The sequence below is a fragment of the Emiliania huxleyi genome (assembly GCF_000372725.1).
Source record: "Emiliania huxleyi CCMP1516 chromosome Unknown EMIHUscaffold_118, whole genome shotgun sequence".
NCBI classification, from domain to species: Eukaryota; Haptophyta; order Isochrysidales; family Noelaerhabdaceae; genus Emiliania; species Emiliania huxleyi.
This window is the reverse complement of record NW_005201412.1, coordinates 365,053-384,568: the sequence shown is the minus strand read 5'-3', so window position 1 is coordinate 384,568 and position 19,516 is coordinate 365,053. Positions and strand designations below refer to the sequence as shown.

The 19,516-nt window shown below is 65.0% G+C and overlaps 5 protein-coding genes across 5 annotated transcripts in view; 3 read left to right on the top strand and 2 right to left on the bottom strand.

The window, feature by feature from the left end:
* Positions 1–712: 712 nt before the first annotated feature.
* On the bottom strand, positions 713–1,087 carry EMIHUDRAFT_70248 (hypothetical protein; the record flags this gene model as incomplete). Its single annotated transcript, XM_005790874.1, has 2 exons — positions 713–923; positions 993–1,087. Coding segments are annotated over 2 exons (306 nt in total), but the record flags the coding sequence as incomplete, so codon positions are not given.
* A 1,253-nt stretch (positions 1,088–2,340) lies between these two features.
* EMIHUDRAFT_414022 (hypothetical protein) lies at positions 2,341–3,219 on the bottom strand. Its single transcript, XM_005790873.1, has one exon. It carries the CDS (start codon positions 2,714–2,716, stop codon positions 2,417–2,419), a length of 300 nt encoding a protein of 99 aa, XP_005790930.1. The 5' UTR covers positions 2,717–3,219; the 3' UTR covers positions 2,341–2,416.
* Positions 3,220–4,896: 1,677 nt separating this feature from the next.
* Positions 4,897–7,537, top strand: EMIHUDRAFT_109394 (hypothetical protein; the record flags this gene model as incomplete). The annotated part of the gene is made up of 4 exons (XM_005790872.1): positions 4,897–5,036; positions 5,081–5,364; positions 6,565–7,334; positions 7,406–7,537. The coding sequence occupies 4 exons, from the start codon at positions 4,897–4,899 to the stop codon at positions 7,535–7,537; spliced, it is 1,326 nt and encodes a 441-aa protein (XP_005790929.1).
* A 2,388-nt stretch (positions 7,538–9,925) lies between these two features.
* On the top strand, positions 9,926–11,250 carry EMIHUDRAFT_454675 (hypothetical protein; the record flags this gene model as incomplete). Its single annotated transcript, XM_005790871.1, has 5 exons — positions 9,926–10,090; positions 10,284–10,469; positions 10,581–10,706; positions 10,775–10,869; positions 10,999–11,250. 5 exons carry the CDS (start codon positions 9,926–9,928, stop codon positions 11,051–11,053), a joined length of 627 nt encoding a protein of 208 aa, XP_005790928.1. The 3' UTR covers positions 11,054–11,250.
* A 3,787-nt stretch (positions 11,251–15,037) lies between these two features.
* The window catches only part of EMIHUDRAFT_361748 (hypothetical protein), a 34,597-nt gene continuing 30,118 nt past the window's right edge, over positions 15,038–19,516 (top strand). Inside the window, exons 1-2 of the mRNA XM_005790870.1 lie at positions 15,038–15,161; positions 15,297–15,398. Coding sequence (XP_005790927.1) covers positions 15,054–15,161; positions 15,297–15,398 — 210 coding nt within the window. The 5' untranslated portion in view covers positions 15,038–15,053. The remainder of the gene's footprint in view (positions 15,162–15,296; positions 15,399–19,516) is intronic.

The window sequence follows — 19,516 nt, the reverse complement described above, 5'->3', positions numbered from 1 at the left end:
GAGAAGAAACTAACCAGGATCGCCCCTAGTAATGGCGAATGAAGCGGGCTGAGCTCACGCTGCCAATCTGGAGGCCTCGCGTATGCAGCGCCCCCCGAATTGTGGTCTAGAGAGGCGTTATCGGCCGCGCCCGCCGCTCAAGTCCCTTGGAACAGGGTGTCGGAGAGGGTGAGAATCCCGTACCGTGGCGGGTTGCGGCCTTACGATGCGTCCTCGTCGAGTCGGGTTGCTTGGGATTGCAGCTTGAATTGGGTGGTAAATTCCATCTAAAGCTAAATACTGGCGAGAGACCGATAGCGAACAAGTACCGTGAGGGAAAGATGCAAAGAACTTTGAAAAGAGAGTCAAAGAGTGCTTGAAATCGGTAGGAGGAAACCCGGATGGGCCCGGCTTCGGCGCGCCGACTCAGCCTGGGGTTCTCCCCAGGTGCACTTCTGCGCGCCGGGTCAGCCGCGCCTCGGCGCCGCGCCTCAACCCGGGAGCGGGGCTTTACGGCCAGCTCCCGTCCTGGCGCGGCCCGGGGCCCGGCTGACGGAACGGGCCCCTCCGACCCGTCTAGAAACACGGACCAAGGAGTCTGACACGTGTGCGAGTACCCGGGTGGCAAGCCCGCGTGCGGAATGAAAGTGAAGGGCATGCCCTGCCAACCGACCTTGACCTGCTGTGAGGGGTTTGAGTGGAGCACACCTGTCGGGACCCGAAAGATGGTGAACTATGCCTGGGTAGGGTGAAGCCAGAGGAAACTCTGGTGGAGGCTCGTAGCGATACTGACGTGCAAATCGTTCGTCGAATCTGGGTATAGGGGCGAAAGACTAATCGAACCATCTAGTAGCTGGTTCCCTCCGAAGTTTCCCTCAGGATAGCTTGAACGCAACGGTTTTGTCAGGTAAAGCGAATGATTAGAGGCCTGTGGGCTGAAACAGCTTGCACCTATTCTCAAACTTTAAATGGGCAAGAGGCCCGGGATGCTTGAGTGATCCCGGGCGGCGAACGGCGCGTTCAAAGTGGGCCATTTTTGGTAAGCAGAACTGGCGATGCGGGATGAACCGAACGCCGCGCTAAGGTACCCAAGTGTCCGCTCATCAGATACCACAAAAGGCGTTGGTACCTCCAGACAGCAGGACGGTGGCCATGGAAGTCGGAACCCGCTAAGGAGTGTGTAACAACTCACCTGCCGAAGGTACTAGCCCTGAAAATGGATGGCGCTCAAGCGGACCACCGATGCGCGGCCGCCGGCGCGAGCGCGAGGCGCCGGCGAGTAGGAGGGCGCGGGGCTCGCGGCGCAGCCTTGGGCGCGAGCCTGGGTGAAGCGGGCCCCGGTGCAGATCTTGGTGGTAGTAGCAAATATTCAAATGAGAACTTTGAAGACTGAAGTGGAGAAAGGTTCCGTGTGAACAGCAGTTGGACACGGGTGAGCCGACCCTAAGAGACAGGAAAACTCCGCCGAACGCGGCTGGTTCTGTCAGCCCGTCCGTCGAAAGGGAATCGGGTTAATATTCCCGAGCCAGCGCGTGGATGGTGGGCGGCGACGCGAACGAACCCGGAGACGCCGGCGGGAGCCCTGGGAAGAGTTCTCTTTTCTTCTTAACTGCCTCCTGCCCTGGAATCGGTTTAGCCGGAGCGAGGGCTACACGGCAGGCAAAGCACCCTAAGTCTTGGGGTGTCCGGCGCGCTCCCGACGGCCCGTGAAAATCTGGGGGAGCGGTTCGTTCTCACGCCTGGTCGTACTCATAACCGCATCAGGTCTCCAAGGTGAACAGCCTCTAGTCGATAGAGCAATGTAGGTAAGGGAAGTCGGCAAAATGGTTCCGCAACCTCGGGAGAAGGAATGGCTCTGAAGGCTGGGCGCAGGGGTCCTAGGCTCGAGGCCGGCTGGCTGCGCGGGGACTACGGCCTCACGGCTGCGGATCCCGCGCGGCCGTCCGGCGGACGGCCTAGGAGCGCTCCGGCTCTCCCTGCGCGACGAACAGCCGCTTCAGAACTGGCGCGGACAAGGGGAATCCGACTGTTTAATTAAAACAAAGCATTGCGATGGCCCGCGAGGGTGCTGACGCAATGTGATTTCTGCCCAGTGCTCTGAATGTCAAAGTGAAGAAATTCAACCAAGCGCGGGTAAACGGCGGGAGTAACTATGACTCTCTTAAGGTAGCCAAATGCCTCGTCATCCAATTAGTGACGCGCATGAATGGATTCGTGAGATTCCCACTGTCCCTATCTACTGTCTAGCGAAACCACAGCCAAGGGAACGGGCTTGGAAGAATCAGCGGGGAAAGAAGACCCTGTTGAGCTTGACTCTAGTCTGTTACTGTGGAACGACTTGATGGGTGTAGAATATGCGGGAGGGGCAACCCGACAGTGAAATACCGCAACCGTCAACGTTGTTTTACTTACTCGGTGGCGCGGAGGGAGGCTCGCCTCACTTCTGGATCCAAGCCGCTTCGTGCGCGCGATCCGCGTCGGGGACACTAACAGGTGGGGAGTTTGGCTGGGGCGGCACGTCTGTTAAAAAATAACGCAGGCGCCCGATTTTGAGCTCAATGAGAACAGAAATCTCATGTGGACCGAAAGGGGAAAAGCTCGGTTGATTTTGATTTTCAGTACGAATACAAACCGCGAAAGCGTGGCCTATCGATCCTCTCGTCTTTGGGAATTTCAAGCTAGAGGTGTCAGAAAAGTTACCACAGGGATAACTGGCTTGTGGCTGCCAAGCGTTCATAGCGACGTAGCTTTTTGATCCTTCGATGTCGGCTCTTCCTATCACTGCCTCGCAGCGGGGGCCAAATGCAGGATTGTTCACCCACCAACAGGGAACGTGAGCTGGGTTTAGACCGTCGTGAGACAGGTTAGTTTTACCCTACTGCTGTCTGTTTTTCTACGGTAATTTGGTTCAGTACGAGAGGAACCACCAATTCGCATCATCGGTATAGCCGCCGCCGGAAACGGCGATGCGGCGAAGCTGCCATGCGCCGGATTATAACTGAACGCCTCTAAGTTAGAATCCATGCCGGAAGGAAAGCCACCTACCGGCCCGGGGACGCCACGAGCAACGGTAGCACTGCCTGAGCCGCGAGCGACCACAATTCACGGACCCGGGCCGACGAATCCCTTGCAGACGACTTGAATAAGGAACGGGGTATTGTACGCGGCAGAGTGGCCTTGTTGCCACGATCCGCTGAGATTCAGCCTTGGTTCTGACGATTTGTTGCGCGCGCGCAACAACCCTCAGGGCCTCTCCCGTTCCTCAGTCGCTCTCTCGGCGCTCTCCCCCCCTCGCCTCTCCTCCGAGCCTCACTCGCTCGGGGGCGGAGCCGAGGGGGCGAGAGCGCGATTTCTGCCCAAGGCAGCGCGCAGGCCACTGCGCAAACACACCCGGCTCTCCCCGAGCCGCCACTGGGCGCTCCCGCGGTCCCCTCCGGGCTGAATGCGGCCTCCGGAGCGGGCGGCGCGAGCGTCTGAGTCTACTCAGAGCCTTCCACGCTCTTCTTTGCGTTCCAAAGCACCCACTTCACCGTTACCTCCACCGCCCTCGCCACCGCCCACGCCGCCGCTACCATTCCGGCCACCCTCCCCACCCTCATCCCCAAATTGCCCCCGCCGCCCGTTGCAGCTGCCGTCGCCGTCGAGCCCGCCCTCCGGACGCTAGCCCCCGCCCTTTACCGCCGCCCTCGCCGCCACCCTCGCCTCCGTGTGACACTCCGCCTCCCGCCCCGCCGCCGCCGCCCTCCAGCATGCCGCCGCTCTCACCCTCTCCCCTCCAGCCGCCCCACCGCCCTAGCTGGCCGCCCCCCCCTCGCCACCACCGTCACCTCCACCGCCCTCGCCGCCGGCCTGCCCCAAGGCAGTGCGCAGGCCACTACGCAGACACACCCGGCTCTCTCCGAGCCGCCACGAGCCGCTCCCGCGGTCCCCTCCGGGCTGAATGCGGCCTCCAGAGCGGGCGGCGCAAGCGTCCTACCCCCCTCAGAGCCTTCCATGCGCTCTTCTTTGCGTTCCGAAGCACCCTCTGTAGCATCACCCAGTCACCTCCCTTGCCACTCTCCTTGCGCACTTGGCCGAGGCGTCGCCAGGCACGCACGCCGCTCCCTCCAACCCCGTGTCGGCCTGCCGCCGCCCTCGCCTCCAGCCGCCCCGCCACCCTCACCGCCACCGCCCTCGTCACCACCGTCTCCACCGCCGCTGCTCTCACCACCCTCGCCACCACCACCATGCCCGCCTCCCTCGCTGCCACCCACGCCGCCGCCACCGCCCCCACCCCCTCCGCTGCCCTCGCCCTTGCCGTCACCGCGCCGCGAGATCTCTTACCTACCCCCGGCCCTTGCCCTCGCCCTTGCCGCCGCCCTTGCCGCCGCCCTTGCCGCCGCCCTTGCCCCCGCCCTCGCGCCGCCGCCTCCCGCCCCGCCGCACCGCACTCACCCCCGCCCCCCTCGGCCTGCTGCCACTCTCACCACCCCTCGCCCTCGCCGCCGCCGCCCTCGCCGTCGCCACCGTCTCTGCCCCCTCCCTCGCCGCCGGGGCCCGGCCTCGCGGCCACGGCACCCTTGCCCCCACCACCCTCCTTCGACCTTCCGCCCCCGCCCCTGCCCCCACTCGCCGCCGCCCTCCGCCCCCCTCCCGCCTCGTTCCCCCTTGGGTTCGTCAAGCGCCCGCCGTTCAAGTTTCGGGCGTTCATGCCTAAGTGAGGGTGTGTGCGTCTTGGGTCCCGGGGTTGTGTTTTTGTGTGAACGGGAATGCGCCACGTGTGATTTTCGGGGCCTGGGGTTGTGCGTTTATGTGAACGGGAATGTGCCGCCCTGAGACGGGCAAAGGTTCACGAGGTCGAGTGTTTCTTCCGCGCCCACCCAAGCGGGCGGACTCACTCGCTGCCGGCTTCACCAAGACCGCGACAAGCTCGTCGGCATGCCGCCACGCAAGCGCAAGGCGGCTAAGACCTCCGCGCCGGTGGTGGTCGAGCTCTCATCCGACGACGAGCCGGCGGCCGACTCGCGCCGTCGCTCGCGGCGCAAGCAGGTTCGCGCACATGCGCCTCGCTCTGTGGCGTGCGTACGGCCGCCCCTAACACACGTCCGCCTTGACCGGACAGAACACCAACCACGAGCCGATGGGTCCGGATCGGCGACGGAGGACGCGAGCCCATCTGCCTCACCTGGGGTGACTACCGCCGGCTCGGCACGCCAGACGGCACGGTCGGCCCGGAGCAGCTGCTTCTCAACGACACCCTGGTCGAATGGTACCTGCGCTTCAAGCTCGAGAAGCAGCTGCGCCAGCTCGGGCTCGCCGAGCGGACCTACATCTTCTCCCCTTTCTTCATCAAGCGCCTCCGCCTCGCCCTGCAGCGCCGAGGCGCCCCTACACGCAACTGCGGCGGTCGCTACACCTCCCTCGCAGCACACCACACACACCAGCGCACACGCGCACGCGCTCACGACGGTCCGCCCGCGGCCCGCTGGTCGGCAGGAGAGGCGCTGCGCAAACTGCTCATCAAGTGGGTCGCGGGAGTGGACCTGCTCTCCAAGGCGAGAGAGGAGCCGAGAGGGGCCGAGAGGGGCCGAGAGGGCAAACACAGATCAGCTCGAGATCAGCCCGCGATCAGCGCGAGATCAGCGCGAGATCAGCGCGAGATCAGCGCGAGATCAGCGCGAGATCGGCCCGAGATAAGCCGGAAGTCAGCCCGAGATCGGCCCGAGGTGAGCTCGAGGCCCTGCTCGCCTGTCCCCGTCCACGAGCCCCGCCTCGGGGGCCACTGGTCCCTCGGCGTCGTCTGCTTCCCGGGCTCGCGCCACCTCAGCAGTAGCAGTAGCAGCACCTGCCAGCCCACCACCCACCACCCACCAACCACCCTTCACCAGTCGGTCGCCGCCCTTCGCCTCCCTCTCCCGCCGAGTCTCGCGCCCCTCCCTCACGCCTCCCTCGCGCCTCCCTCACACCGCCCCCTCCGAGCAGGCCTCGTCCTCGCCAACGCCCAGCCGGCCCAGCCGGGAGTGGCAGAGGCGCAGGCGGCGGCGGCCTCGTGCGGAGGCTCGCCTCCCTTTCTTCCCTCTTCCCCTCTTCCCCTGCTCCCCTCCTGCCCTCCTTCCCTCCTCCCCTCCTCCCCTCCTCCCCTCCCCTTCCTCGCTGGCGGTGCCAGCGTCCGCCTGCACGCCCTCGGCTTCAGCCTCTAGGCAAGCCCTGCCTCGGCTTCAGCCTCTAGGCAAGCCCTGCCTCCTCTTCCTCGGCTCCTTCCTGCAGCACCGCGGACACCGCCAGAATCTACGGCGACTTGCGCATGTCGTCGCGCCGCCGCCGCGCCGCCTCGCCTCGCCTCGCCTCGCCTCACCCGCTGCAGCCGCTTGCCACAGGTTCCTCAACCTCTACACCGCCGCGCGCAGAGAGGAGCTGCGCCTGCCGCAGGCGAGAGAGGCGGCCGAGAGGTGGCCGAGAGGCGGCCGAGATGCCAGCCGAGTTCAGCTACGGCGCTCGCCACGCCCTAGCCACGTCCGCGACACGTCCGCGACACGTCCGCGACACGTCGCTTGCAGGTGGCGGTGTGAAGGGGGTGTCGCCGCCCGCGCCGCTCCGCCTGCGCAGAGGCCGGCGAGGGCAAGGGAGGCGAGTGGGAGGGGGAGGCGGAGGCGGTGGCGGCGTCGGTGGCCGTGCTGCCGCCGGCGGAGAGTGTAGTCGTGGGCGGCGGCGCAGCAGACGCAGTGATTGCCACCGTCACGCCCGAGGTGGACCTGACTGCGGCTCCGGCGGAGGCGCAGGCGGCGGAGGAGGCGCAGGCGGCGCAGGCGGCGCAGGCGGCGGAGGAGGCGCAGGCGGCGGCTGGGGCTGCCGAGGGGGAGGTTGGCGGTGCTGCGGCGGCGGTGCCGCTGACGGAGGTGGGTCTCGCTGCCGTGGGCGGCGGGGCGGCGGGAGGGAGTTCGGCGGCGGGAGGCAGCTCCGTGACCGGGGTGGGGGGGGAGGAGGAGGCGGAGACGGAGGAGAAGGTGGCCGGGGAGGAGGTGGCGCAGGAGGAGGAGGAGGAGGTGAGCGACTCGGAGGAGGAGAAGGAGGAGCCGATGCAGGAGGCGGAGGAGGCGGAGGAGGCGGAGGAGGCGGAGGAGGCGGAGGAGGCGGAGGAGGCGGGGCTGGCGGCGGTGGCGGCGCCAGAGGCGGGCGGCGCGGCGCAGCCCGCAGAGGCGGAGGCGGTGATGGCGGAGGCGGTGATAGCGGAGGCGGCCGCGGCGCGAGCGGGCGAGGGGTCGGCAGCGGAGGCGATGGCAGCGGCGGAGGCGACGGTGACGGTGGCGGCGGCGGACGGCCAGGCGGCTGCCGTGGTGGAGGGGAGCCCGGACGAGAAGGGCGTGGCGTGGTTCACGGTACACAGCGTCCACTGCGCGGCATGCCACGCGTGTAAACAGCGCCTCTTCACGCGTGCATCTGTGAACAGGCGCAGTCGCTGCCTCACATCATCTGCCATCTCGCGCCACAGCAAGACAACGACTACGACTGCGGCGAGCACACGCCCCCCCCCCGCAGCGCACGCCCCCCGCAGCGCACGCCCCCTCTTCTCGCGACATGAGCGAGACACGATTGCGCTGAGCGACACACTTTGCCACAGGTGTCTACATGCTCCACTTCGTCGAGTGCTCTCGCCGGCCACAACTGCCGCCAGTGAGAAGGCCCTGCGTTCAGCCGTGAGGTTTGCGCGAGTAGGAAACTCGCCTGTGCGGAGAGGCTGCCCTCCTTCGCCAGCGCGCAGGGCCACTGCGCAAACACACCCGGCTCTCCCCAAGCCGCCATTGGGCGCTCCCGCGGTCCCCTCCGGGCTGAATGCGGCCTCCGGAGCGGGCGGCGCGAGCGTCTAAGTCCTACTCATAGCTTTCTCCACGCTCTTCTTTGCGTTCCGAAGCACCCACTGCGCTCTTCTGTAGTGCTAGTGGCTAGTGCATCGCCTGGTCGACTCGCTTGCCACTGTCATTTGATTGCCCCCGCCCTCTCGCGCCACAGCCGCCACCGCGCCGGCCATCGGAATTCGCGTCGGATCTCTCTCCTCTCACTGCGATGTGGCCGCCCACCGCCCTGTCACCACCGTTACCGTTACCTCCACCGCCCTCGCCACCGCCCTCACCCCCTCATGCCGCCGCTACCATTCCGGCCACCCTCGCCGCTCCCACCCTCATGGCCTCATCCCGTCGCCTCCCCCTCGCCTTCGCCGCTACTTGCTCGTATTTTAGGTGCGTCCACGCCCACCCGTGACGAAAAACGAAGAAGCACCAAACGCCCACCCGTGACGAAAAACGAAGAAGCACCAAACGCCAAGCGTGAGGACGCGATTTCATATAAGGGTCAAAGCAGGTTTCGAACTGGCGACCTTCCGCTTGCGGAAAGGGAGCCAGCAAGAGATCGCTTCGAGTGAGAGAGGGGTCGAACTGGCGACCTATATAGCATACCGAGGGAATTAGACCAACAGATACACATACAAGAGACGCCCGAAGTGCCAAGAAGGACGTCATTAGTACGAAACCTCAGAAGGCCATGGGCGCCGAGAGAACATTCCCCCGAGAGGACAAAAAAGAAAAAAGAAAAAGTCGACGCGCACCCCCTCCTTGCGCAGTGTCCCTCGCTATGTGTCGCCGCTATCGGGGCACGCTATATCCTGCGTAGGCAGGGCAAGCGGGGGCGGGGGGCACTCCCCCTGGTCTGATACTGGGGTGTGACTGTCTCCAGTCTCGGAGGGGGGCAAGAAGGTAAGAATATCTAATTTTTTATTTTTAGGTGCGTCCACGCCTCGCACACCACCTTCCGGCATGGCCCGAGACGCTTGGTTTCGTCCTCGTCTCCTCGCCCCTGCCCCGCCCCCCTTCAGGCGAGGCCCTGGCGACTCAGCTCGTGCTATGGTCACCGGGTGGGCAGCTGCGCCACGCTCTCTTCGAGAGCGATCGGCGGCGGCGGCTCGTTTTCCGCACGCGTACGGCGGCCTGCTGCCGGCGCGGCACTTCGGGAATTTATTTTTGAGTACTTGTGTAAACTTGTGGGGCTGGTATGTTGTTTTTCGGGGGAGTTCGGGGCGGCGGAGTATTTTTGTGTGTGCGCGGGGGGGTGCGGTCGTTCCTCCTCGATCAGCCTCCCGCTCCCCTCCCTCTCGTCCACGATTCTCTTGAGGATGGACGCCTCCGACTCAAGCCGCTCCACCTTTGCCACCTCGAGCCGCCGCTGAAAGTTCCATCCACCTGCTTGAGTCAATGTTTCCTCTTGAGCAGCCTCGCCTAGCACGTGGCAAACAGAAGGGGCTAGCTCAGCGAGGGCCTTCTAGGCGGCCCGCGGGTAGTCTCACCCCATCCCCAGGGCCTCCAGGGCTCGCACCTCAACCTCTCACAGACCAGCGCATAGCGGTGTGCAAGGCATTATCTTTTCTTTCCTGTCGAACCTGTGTGCTAAAAGAAAGAAAGAAAACAGACACCCCAAGGGAGGCTGTGAGAGAGAGTTGCACCCTTTGAACTCTTCTTTGGCTATGAAGCAATGTTCAAACCGACCTCTGTCGAGCCTGAGCTCGGGCAGGGGCTGTAAGGTAGTGAAAGACCTTCCCTGGGTCTGTCTCTCACACCCTCACTGTCGTCGTATGCGAGGTTCTTGTTTTCTTATCACGTGCCAGTGCGCGCCAGTCCCGTGCCCAGTGTTGTGCGAGGGAGTTTTGTTGTAAAATTCTTATCACCCTATGTGTGAATTCCAAGGGTTTCCTCTCGCACCCTACCTGGTTTCCTTTCCGTGTTTCCTGCTAGTTTCCCTAGAGCACCCTCTAGTTTCCCGGACTCTGAGCCGAGTCTGAGGCTGGTTTGGGCCCCAAATCTGCCAAATCGGCAGGTGGCGTTTATTTTTGCTTGGGCGGGTATCATGACGGGGTAGGTAGGGTAGGTCTGGGCCCTCCCGTCGGTTTTTCCCTCTCTTCAAGCTGAAATTTTCACACAGAATGCAGGCCATCGCTCCCTTCTGCCCGTGCCTCGGCGCTGGCGACGACAACGCTGGCATGGAGCTAAAGCCCATGAAGGCGGCGAACAGTGATGACGAGGCGGCGGCGGCCGGCAGCAGCAGCAACCTTCCAACCTCCGGCCTGCTCGGGATGGCCCTTCGGCCGGTGGCAAATTTCCAGCAGGCGCGTGCTGCCGGCTGCACCACCACCGCACGCTCTCTCCGCACTCATCCCACATTCACCGCTCAGCTGAGGCCGTGTGTCCGGTGGCCGTGGCATGCTGAGCCCGCCGCCCGCCCCGCCGCAGCGGCGCGCCGAGGACGCGGCGCGGAGGGATCGCGCGGCCGCGCTGATGGAGGGGTGCGACATGAAGCTGCTCACCGCCAAGGGACCGGTGCCTGTGCGGCTCGCGCTCTCTCGCGACTCTGCGATGCTCACGTACCAGTCGCTGGGCGGCGCGACCGAGTCGGGCGTCATCTCGCTCGCCATCGTGCGGGAGGTCAAGCCCGTGGTGGCGGGCGGCATCCTCCGCTCCCAGACGCCGGTGATACATGCGTAGCAATATCAATAGCTCTCCGCTCCCAGACGCCGGTGCCGTGCGCGCGGCCTTGCGAAGCGGCGGCCGCGTGACGCGTGCGGGCGTCGGGGACCACAGGTGCCGCTGCAGTGGAGCGTGGTCGCCGACGACGAGACGCTCAGGCTGGAGGCGCCGACCGAGACGGTCAAGGACCAGTGGATGCGGACGGTGGCGGAGCTGTCCAAGCGGCAGGCGGATGCGAAGGTGCGGCGGGAAGAGGGGCTGCACTGGCGATGCCCTACCCTACCACCGACTCCAACCCCAACCCTAAGGTGGAGCGCAAGATGGGCTACACGCGCAAGAAGCTGCACGACCTCGACGAGAGGAAGAAGGAGGCGGAGCGGCGCAAGGCGGCGGTGCTGGCCACGTGCGCGCCGCCCTCTGCCCGGGAGAGGGAGAAGGGCGAGAGGGCGTGGCTGCTGGGAGGGAGAGGAGGGCGAGGAGGAGCGAGCGAGCCAGGGCGCATTCACTCAGCCCGCGACACCGCGCTGCGCAGGTGCGGCTCGAGTGGGATGAAGCACACGGCGGCAGCGATGATGAACCGACGCTGAGGCGTGTGTGTTTCCTCTGGATTCCTCTCTGTGGTGGGCGAGGCGTTGTGTGTGTGTGTGTGTGTGACGGCGTGCTCCGATGAGAGAGCCGGGGCGCACATGTCCTCCGAAAGAGCGACGGGCGCGGGGCGGGCGCGCGCGTCCGTCTCTCGGTGGTGATCTCGCTCTCTGTGCTCTGAGTAAAACGCCGTAAACTCTCTCAGACCGTCAGTCTCCTCAGCTCACCTAGCTCCTCACCTCTCTCTCACCAGTGTGTTACGCGCCTCTTTGTAGCGCCGCGCGGCGGCCGCCCCCACCCCCATGCCGACCCCGCACGCCCGGAGCGACGGCCCGGCCCAGGCCGTGGCCCAGGGGCTTGCGCGGCAGACCGCCAGACGCCAGACAACCTCCGGCTCTTGCCGCGTCCCCGCGGAATATCTGCAATCTCGCGGAGGCCGCGCGCCGCGCGCGCGATCGGTCCTCCGATGACGAATTCCACCAGAAAGAGCGTCCAGATGTCCGTGCAAGTACGGCACAGGAGACATACTCCCGACCTACTCTTCGATCAGCCTGTTGCCGATCAACGCAGAAGGACCCCTCTGCCGCAACCACACACAAATCACACCTAATGTCGGTTCTGCTTGGAATGCAGGTATGCAGAGGCGATGGCAAAGGACAGCCAACTCCACAGCGACACTATAACGACGCCCGCCACGATCAGCCCGATCTTGGCTCGATCTCGCTGCCGCTTGAGCATCGCAATTTCCTCATCGTCCAAGTCGCCATGCCGTGGCCATCGGTCGGCTTCGAGCTGCCGCACCCTCGCCGCTGCGCCACCACCACTCGCTCCGCGGAGCCTGCCCTTCTTCTGCTGCATCTGCTGCTGCCACTGCTGGAACAGCTCCCAGTCGTTGCTGCTGCTCGACATCGACATCGCACAGCGCGATGTTGAGTTGCAGCGGGAGCGGCGCACACCGGCGCTGCAGTGGCGACGTGGAGGACGGCGTGCAGCAAGTTCACGGCTGCCGCGGCTATAGGGTCGTCCGATGTTGCAGTGCGAGCAACCCCCACACACGGCGCTGCTGTGCACGTGGGGGCGCGTGGGGGCGGGGGCGGGCGATTTCCACACGCCCCCTGGCGAGTATTCAATAGAGGCCCCGCCCACCCAGGGTACCCTCTCCGAGGACCCATTCGGTTGCTCTTTCGAGGACTCGCCGGGGCTCTGCTCCAAGAGACCTCGAGAGAGCGTGCGTGTGCCTCTACTCGCCAGACACGGCCCTGTGCAGGAATTCACGGCTGAAGCTACGACGACCCTACGTTAGCATAGCGGGCCGATAAGGCCGTCCACACCCGCGGGGATGGTTGTGTGGTTGCCTCCCCGACTCGGACGGCCGCCTCAGAGGGCGGGAGTGCTTCCTCTCGCCCTCTCACCCGCGGGAGATGGCCGAGTCCACGGAGCCGCACGCTGCCTCTCCTTGGACGCAAGGCTCCGACTTCTATAGAGAAAACCCCATCTGCACCAGCGTTTTAAAGTGAAATCGTTAAGAGAAATCGATGCCCCGCGCGGGCTGGGCTTTGGGGTAGGCAGCCACCCTTTCGAAGGTGAGGCGTATCTGCCGACCTGTGAAGACGCTTTACTTGCGAGCAGTGCGTGGACCAGATGCATGACTGGCGCACCGGCAGCGGCCCTAACCGTTTGGAGTGACATGAAGCTCTGTTCACACAAAAACATAATCCCACAGCCAAGACCTGAGGGAGGGTGTAGAGGATGTAGAGTGTAGAGCGCTGTAGAGCTGTAGAGCTGGAGAGTGCTGTAGAGCTGTAGAGCTCTACATCCACCGCGTGACGAGGCGGGTGCGTTGTAGAGCGATGTAGAGGCGCTCTACAACGTGAAATCTCTACAACAAACTCTACATCATAAGCGGCGAACGAGGCACGGTCGCTCTCCGACATGAGGCGCGTTGCACTTACCAGTGCTGCCCTGGCCTTCTGTCTGCCCGCCCAATGGGTGGGAGGTGCCTCTGCTGCTGTGGCATGCCTCACGGCTGCGACTGGCCGGCGCCTCGGCGCGTCAGCTCGGCTTGGCGTAGCGATCGTGGCCAGCGCAACTCGCCTGGACTCAACGCTCAGCCAGGAGCTCCCGCACGCGCTGGCGCGAGTCATGGCGCATGCAACGCGTCTGAATGCTCGCCTCGCCTCGCGCAAATGCGACCGTCCTCGCAGCCGATAGTCCACCGCCTGCTAAAGAAGCACAGCGACGAATGCGGCACCGGCGACGCATGGCAGGCTGGTCATGACGCAGTTATAGGGTGTTGTGTGCCGTCAGAGTGACCGTCTCTGTGTGTCAGTGATAGTCAGGGCCGTCCATCAGAGCTCCAGTAAGCTCGGAGACACCCCATTAGTGCGACTCGACCTCTTTGAGTCACTGCCTTCCCGGCGGTTTGGCTGTAGAGCCTCTACAACAAACTCTACAGCAAAATCGCGCTCTACATCGCTCTACAACGCACCCGCCTCGTCACGCAGCCGATGTAGAGCTCTACAGCTCTACAGCGCTCCAGAGCGCTCTACATCTCTACAGCTCTACAGCGCTCTACACTCTACATCCTCTACACCCTCCCTCAGGCCAAGACGCACAAGCAAGCACAGACAGTCGAGAAGGGAGAGACAGCAGCTCTGTTCACAGAAAAGCACATTCACAGCCTTGTTATGAGAAGAAAATACGTCCTATGGCGCTATGCGCTGGTCTGTGAGAGGTTGAGGTGCGAGCCCTGGAGGCCCTGGGGATGGGCGGAGACTACCCGTTCACACCTGCACCTGACGAGCTTGTTCTGTATGGTGGTGCACGCCCTGCAGCCCAGCCCTGCTGGCCGACCCGGCCAGACATCAAGCGCGTTATGACCGCGCAAGATAAAAGGGTGGCTAAGGGCTCTGCCCGCAAGGCGCCCGCGTCGCAGACGCGGTACCATTGACAAATCTGCGATATACCCCCACACGAGCAAATAGCCAAAATCCGAATACCGTGCACGAATCCGGCGATGTGGGCCGTGGACGGGGGCAAGCCTTCAGCTGGTGCCGAGACATTCGTAAAATTGAAGCCAAGAATCCGCCAAATCCGTGCTTTCGCGCTCCCGCCGCTGATCGAGCCCAGCGTGCCCGCGGCCGCCTCCCGCGCAGCACCGCCGCTGCGGAATCGGATCGATCCCATGGAGGAGGAGGGCGCAGTCGGCCAGCGCAGCAGGCGGAGTCCCTCCCCGCGCCGGAGCCCCCCTGCAGTCGAGGGAGTCCTCGTTGGCGATGAAGGTGGCGACATCGAATCGCGGCCGACACACGTCACGGGAGGAATGGGCGATGAGCGGGAACGATGCGCGCTACGACGCCGACTCCGCCGTGCTCGTGGCCGCAGAAAGCCGCGCTCCAGGAGCACGCCAAGATGCAATGGCACGCTTGCTTCGATTCAGCTCTCGGCAGCAGAAGTGGGGCTGGAGCGGGTGGGGGTGGATGCCGATTGAGGGGGAGCGTCTCCAGCTGCGCCCTGTGGCAGCTGCGCCCTGTGGCAGCTAGTCGAGGGACTTGGTAGTTGTGACCCCCCTGAGTGAGGACAGGAGAGAGAGAGCGTTTTGTGGTGTTTGTTGGTGTACGCAATAACGGGACAGGGTGGTTGTTCTCTCTATCTCCTCTTCTAGCTCTTAGCATGAGCTGCGCCTCCCGCCCCATCCTATCGAGCTTTTTTGAGAGCTTTTTTTTCGGTGCACGCGTCAGCTAAGCTAAGGCGCGCGGCAGAGCGCCCAAAACCCGAGAGCGCCCAAAACCAGAGACGGGCCGGCGCGGCGGTCTGCCCGGCTCGCCTCTGCGGGCCGCGCCGTCGGCCCACCACGGCGGCGCGGCGTCGGACCTGCTGCCGTCGCGCCGCGCCGGCCGGCCTGCGGCGCTGGCGCAGTGTTGACACACGCAGAGAGGTTCTGAGCTCCCGCTGCCGCATTCACCGGCCCGCAGCCCGCCCCGCGCAGGACACCCCTCGGCAATGGCTGACGACCCGGACCAGGTGTTCGAGAGCACGGAGTCTGGCGCCTCCGAGTCGTACCCGATTGAGGCGGGCCAGATCCGCAAGGGTGGCTTCATCATGATCAAGGCGCGCGCCCGCCCGCCGCCGGCTGCAGATCGCGTGCAGCGCGCCGCGTCAGCAGAGCGGAGCTGTCCTCGCGATGTCACCCAGCCTTGCGAGCCGCGAGCGGCACCGCCTCGAGCCACCAGCTGCCTGTCGCAGGGCCGCCCGTGCAAGGTGTCCGACGTCACCAGCTCGAAGACCGGCAAGCACGGCCACGCCAAGTGCCACTTCGTGGCCATCGACATCTTCACTGGCAAGAAGGCGCGCCGCACCTCGCCGCCGCCCGCCGCCCGCCGCCAAGCTCGCCTCTCTGGCCGTTCCGACACTCGCCAGGGGCTGGCACGTGGCGTCTGTCCGGCCTGGCCGTCCCCGCCTCTCGCCGTCCCCGCCTCTCGCCGCCTGCCAAAGAGAGAGAGCTCCCACCGCCCGGCCGCCCCCGCGGCTGTGCGCGCGACTCGCTGAGCGGTCCGCCCCGCCTCGCCCTCGCTCGCAGATTGAGGACCTCGTGCCTGCGTCGCACACGACCTACGCTCCCTTCGTCAAGAAGATCGAGTACCAGGCGATGGACGTCGACGAGGACGGCTTCATCACCGTCTTGGACGCTGAGGGCAACACGCGCGAGGACCTCAAGATTCCTGAGGCGATGGCGCAGCCCCCGCCCGGCGCCGACGAGCTCTCCAAGAAGATCAGGGAGCACCTTGCGGAGGAGAAGGACTTTTACGTCATTGTGCAGGCGGCGTGCGGCACCGAGCAGATCATGGACATCAAGGTTATGACCAACTGAGCCGCCGACGCTGGAGCGCCCGACCGCGGCCGCCCTACCGTACACCTCTCTGTGTCCTTGCCCGATGTGCACGTCTGTTGGGTCTCTCCCCGCTCCCCTCTCTCCCCTCTCCCCTCTCCGCCCCTCCCCCTCTCCCCTCTCCCCTCTCCGCCCCCTCCCCCCTCGTACATCGTCAGCCTTGGCACTGTGAGCATGCTTTGTGTGCGCGCGGGGGCGCCGCGCAAACACCTCCCCACGTGCGCGCGACAGCGGAGTCAGTGCGCAGGAGAGGTGGGGCGCGCCGGGGCGTGTCTGGTTTTATTGCTGCAGCAGCGCTAACGTAGAGAGAGGCCACAGTCGGCTTGCAGGTCTCTCGTCGTCAGTTTCCTTTACTTTCTCACCGACGATTTGCTGCTCCGGCGGTCCGGGGGGGATGTTGTGGAGGGGACATATGCTGATGATCCTGGCCCGAGGATTCGTTCGTTCAGAAAGCTTATGCTGGGCGGTCGTTAAGGTTCACTCCCCGCACACCGGCCCCGGAATAAGATACATCATAACGGTTCCTAGTACCCCGTACTGCTCTTAGGGTACCCCTAGGCTTAAAAGGGTGGGCCCTGGGGCGCCTGCGGCTTAAACGGCTTAAAACCTGCCCGGGCAGGTTTTTTAAGAGCTGCTGGGCCGCCGATTCCTTAAACGGTCTTAAACGCTTAAACGGTGCGGGAGAGCTCCCGAGGTCGATGGTCCGGGGGGAGGCTCCCGGTAGACGCCGGAGGCCGGGAAGCTGGCTACAGTCAGCTAGCACGCGCCCCCTATGCGAGTATGGCTCCTGCCAGTGCACCAGACAGACTTACAGATGTGTCTTAAGAGGCGGGTTTGTCCCTTCCCTCTCTACATGTACGGACTACGCCGTACGCGTAACGCGCGCGTGCCCCGCTCGGAGGTAGGGGTTCGCGCGCGGTATACTCTAGTTACTACGAGACCGTACATGGTACGAGCTGACTACCACTAGTTAATTCAAAAAAGACTTAGACTACCACGCGAACATGGACGATGGAGGCGAGGTCGATCTCCGCTCAAGCTTCAAGCGGCATCTCGTCAAGATGAAGATCTCGAACTCGATTGCTTACGATTCTCGGAATCTCGCGGTCGCGCGGATCGCGTTCCCACGTCCGGTCGATGCACAGTCCACAGAGATCAGAGTCGTCCGCAATGCGATGTGGCCAGCTTCACACAGGCGTTCCAGCGCTTGTCCACCGAGAGAGAGCGCTAGGGGCTGCGCGCGGCGCCGGGCGCGGGGGACGCGCACGTGCCGGCATTTGCATCAGTCCATTACACGACATAGCACTCCGCCACTGCTCGGAGACTCAGACTGAGACATCAGACACACACCAAGCCACACACAGGCCGTGGCTAGCTGCGCGCCGCGCCTGGACGAGCGGCGAGGAGCGGCTGCGGTGGAACGGCTCGCGGCTGGCGGCGGCGGCGGCCCGAGGGCCCGTGACTCCCATGGTCTTTCCGCCCCGCCGCGCACCGCCCCATGCAGCGCTGGTTGCAGGTGCACGCAGGGCCGCGCCAGAACTCGACGACAAAGACGGCGCGGCAGCCGCTCGTGACGCGGCTCACCGAGTGGGGCTTGTGCGCCGGGAAGACGAGCATGTCGCCTGCCAGGACAGGAGGAGGGGTGCCTCGCCGACGACCCTCGGGACCCGCCTCCCTTCCTGCTTCTTTCCACCCCTCCACCTCTAGGCAAACCTCGCCCAGCGGCGCAAGGAGGACGCTGGGAGGTGCAGGACGCTGGGAGGTGCGGGCGAGGCGTGCGGGCGAGGCGTGCGGGCGAGGCGTGCGGGCGGGGAGCGGTGTGTGTGCGCTGCTCGCGCCTCGCTCAAAGTCGTGCTCCGTGTCGACGGGCGCCTAGCCGGGAGGGGCCGGGAGTGGCCGGGAGCGGTAGGGAGGCGCGGTGCGGCGGAGGGTGAGGCAGTCGAGACGTGCGAGCTGCTCGGGTCGTGTGTGCTGCGCGTCTACCGCCGCGCCTGGCCCTGCCTCGCCGTCGTCGTCGAGAAGCGTCCGCCCGTGAAGTCGCCCGTGCAGCTGAGCATCACCTGCAGCAGAGGCGTGCCGAGGGTGAGGCGGAGAGGTGGGGGCGGGAAGCCAACCGTGCGGCGGAGGCACGTCGGCGGTGAAGAGCGAGCCGTGGTCGCAGTGGCTGGCGCAGACCTGCAGCAGGCACGCGCGCGCTGAGAGCGCCCTTGGAAAGGAGTGTCGGCGAGCAGAGGGAGCGCCAAGCATGCCATACCCTCTCCCCCCTCCTCCCTCTCCCCCCCCCCTCTCTATCTCTCTCCCTCTCTCCTCTCGCCGCCCGCGCCTGCCGCTTGCCGCTGCCGTACTCATGGAACTCGACTGTCCTACTCGCGCCGCCACGGCACTGAGGGAGCGCGCTTCACGCGGCGCCTTCCCGAGCAGCTGACCGCCTCGCACGCATCGACCCGTCAACAGAGTAGCTGGCAGAGCAACTACTCGACCCGCCGCTGTCTGCCGAGGCGTCGCTCTCGCTCGACGAGCCAGAGGCGCTGAAGCGCGCCCCGGCAACGCCCTCCAGGTCGTGGACTGCGTTCAGACCCCACGATTCGACGTCGATCCTTCGCACCTGCTCGTGGATTCGCTGCACGATGGCGTCCACAGACGCAGACAGGCCGCCGGATTGGAGGTAGAGCGTGAAGCCGGAGTCCGGGTGGCTCGAGCGATGGTCGCTGGCGGCTACCTCGAGCACACCAATCTCGGCCGCGCTGAGGAAGGAGGGCAGCCGCACAATGGCGGCATGCTGTGCGTGAGACGGGTCTAGCAGCGCCGCTCCCCTCGGCAGCAGGTCAACGTCGTCGCTGAGTGAGGCGGACAGCCGGCGAGCGTGCGTGAAGATGCCAAACAGGACGAGCAGTGCGCCGAGCGCCTGCAGGAGGGGCCACATCTGGCGAGTACAGACCACGCCTGCATTCAGCCCTCGCCGAGGGCTCGAGCATGCAGCGAAAAGCAGGGCCACATCGCCCGCCCGCGCCTAAAAGAAATCCTTTTGCGCGGCGGTAAAAAGGAAAGTCCGTGCATCGAACCCGCGTCGGGGAGAGGGGGGACGACACTGCTTCTGCAGCGTGCACCTCGATCCTGCACCGTGTTTGTTATGACCCCCCCCCAATGAACACACCAGTGAGGAAGGGCGAGACGATCGAGGGGTCCCGTACCATGCGGAATCGACCCTATCCAGTGCTCAAGTGCTCAATCAAGACACGACGTCACGTAGTATCTGACCTGCCACCACAATGTCAAGCCCAAAGCTCCTCCTCCTGACCCTTCCAGCCGCGCTGCTCGCGGCGGCAACCCCGCCAGCCGGCTCGCGCCTCGCCGCGATGCAGGCAGCGTACGATGAGGGCCGATGGGTTGGCGGAGCTGACGACGCTGCCTGCTCCTCGGGCTGGTCGGACGTACCGACAGGGCAAGGACGGGCCGCCGCCGCGAGACTTGTGTGGCTAGTCCGCCAGTTCCGCATTCGTTCATATCTGGATGTGCCTTTTGGTGACCTCTGCTTCACTCGCACCGCTCTCCGCTGGTTGCGCGCGTCAATGAAGGT

Excerpts from the sequence above, each read along its gene's own strand:
- EMIHUDRAFT_414022 (XM_005790873.1), bottom strand. The coding sequence starts at position 2,716 with ATGAACGCTTGGCAGCCACAAGCCAGTTATCCCTGTGGTAACTTTTCT.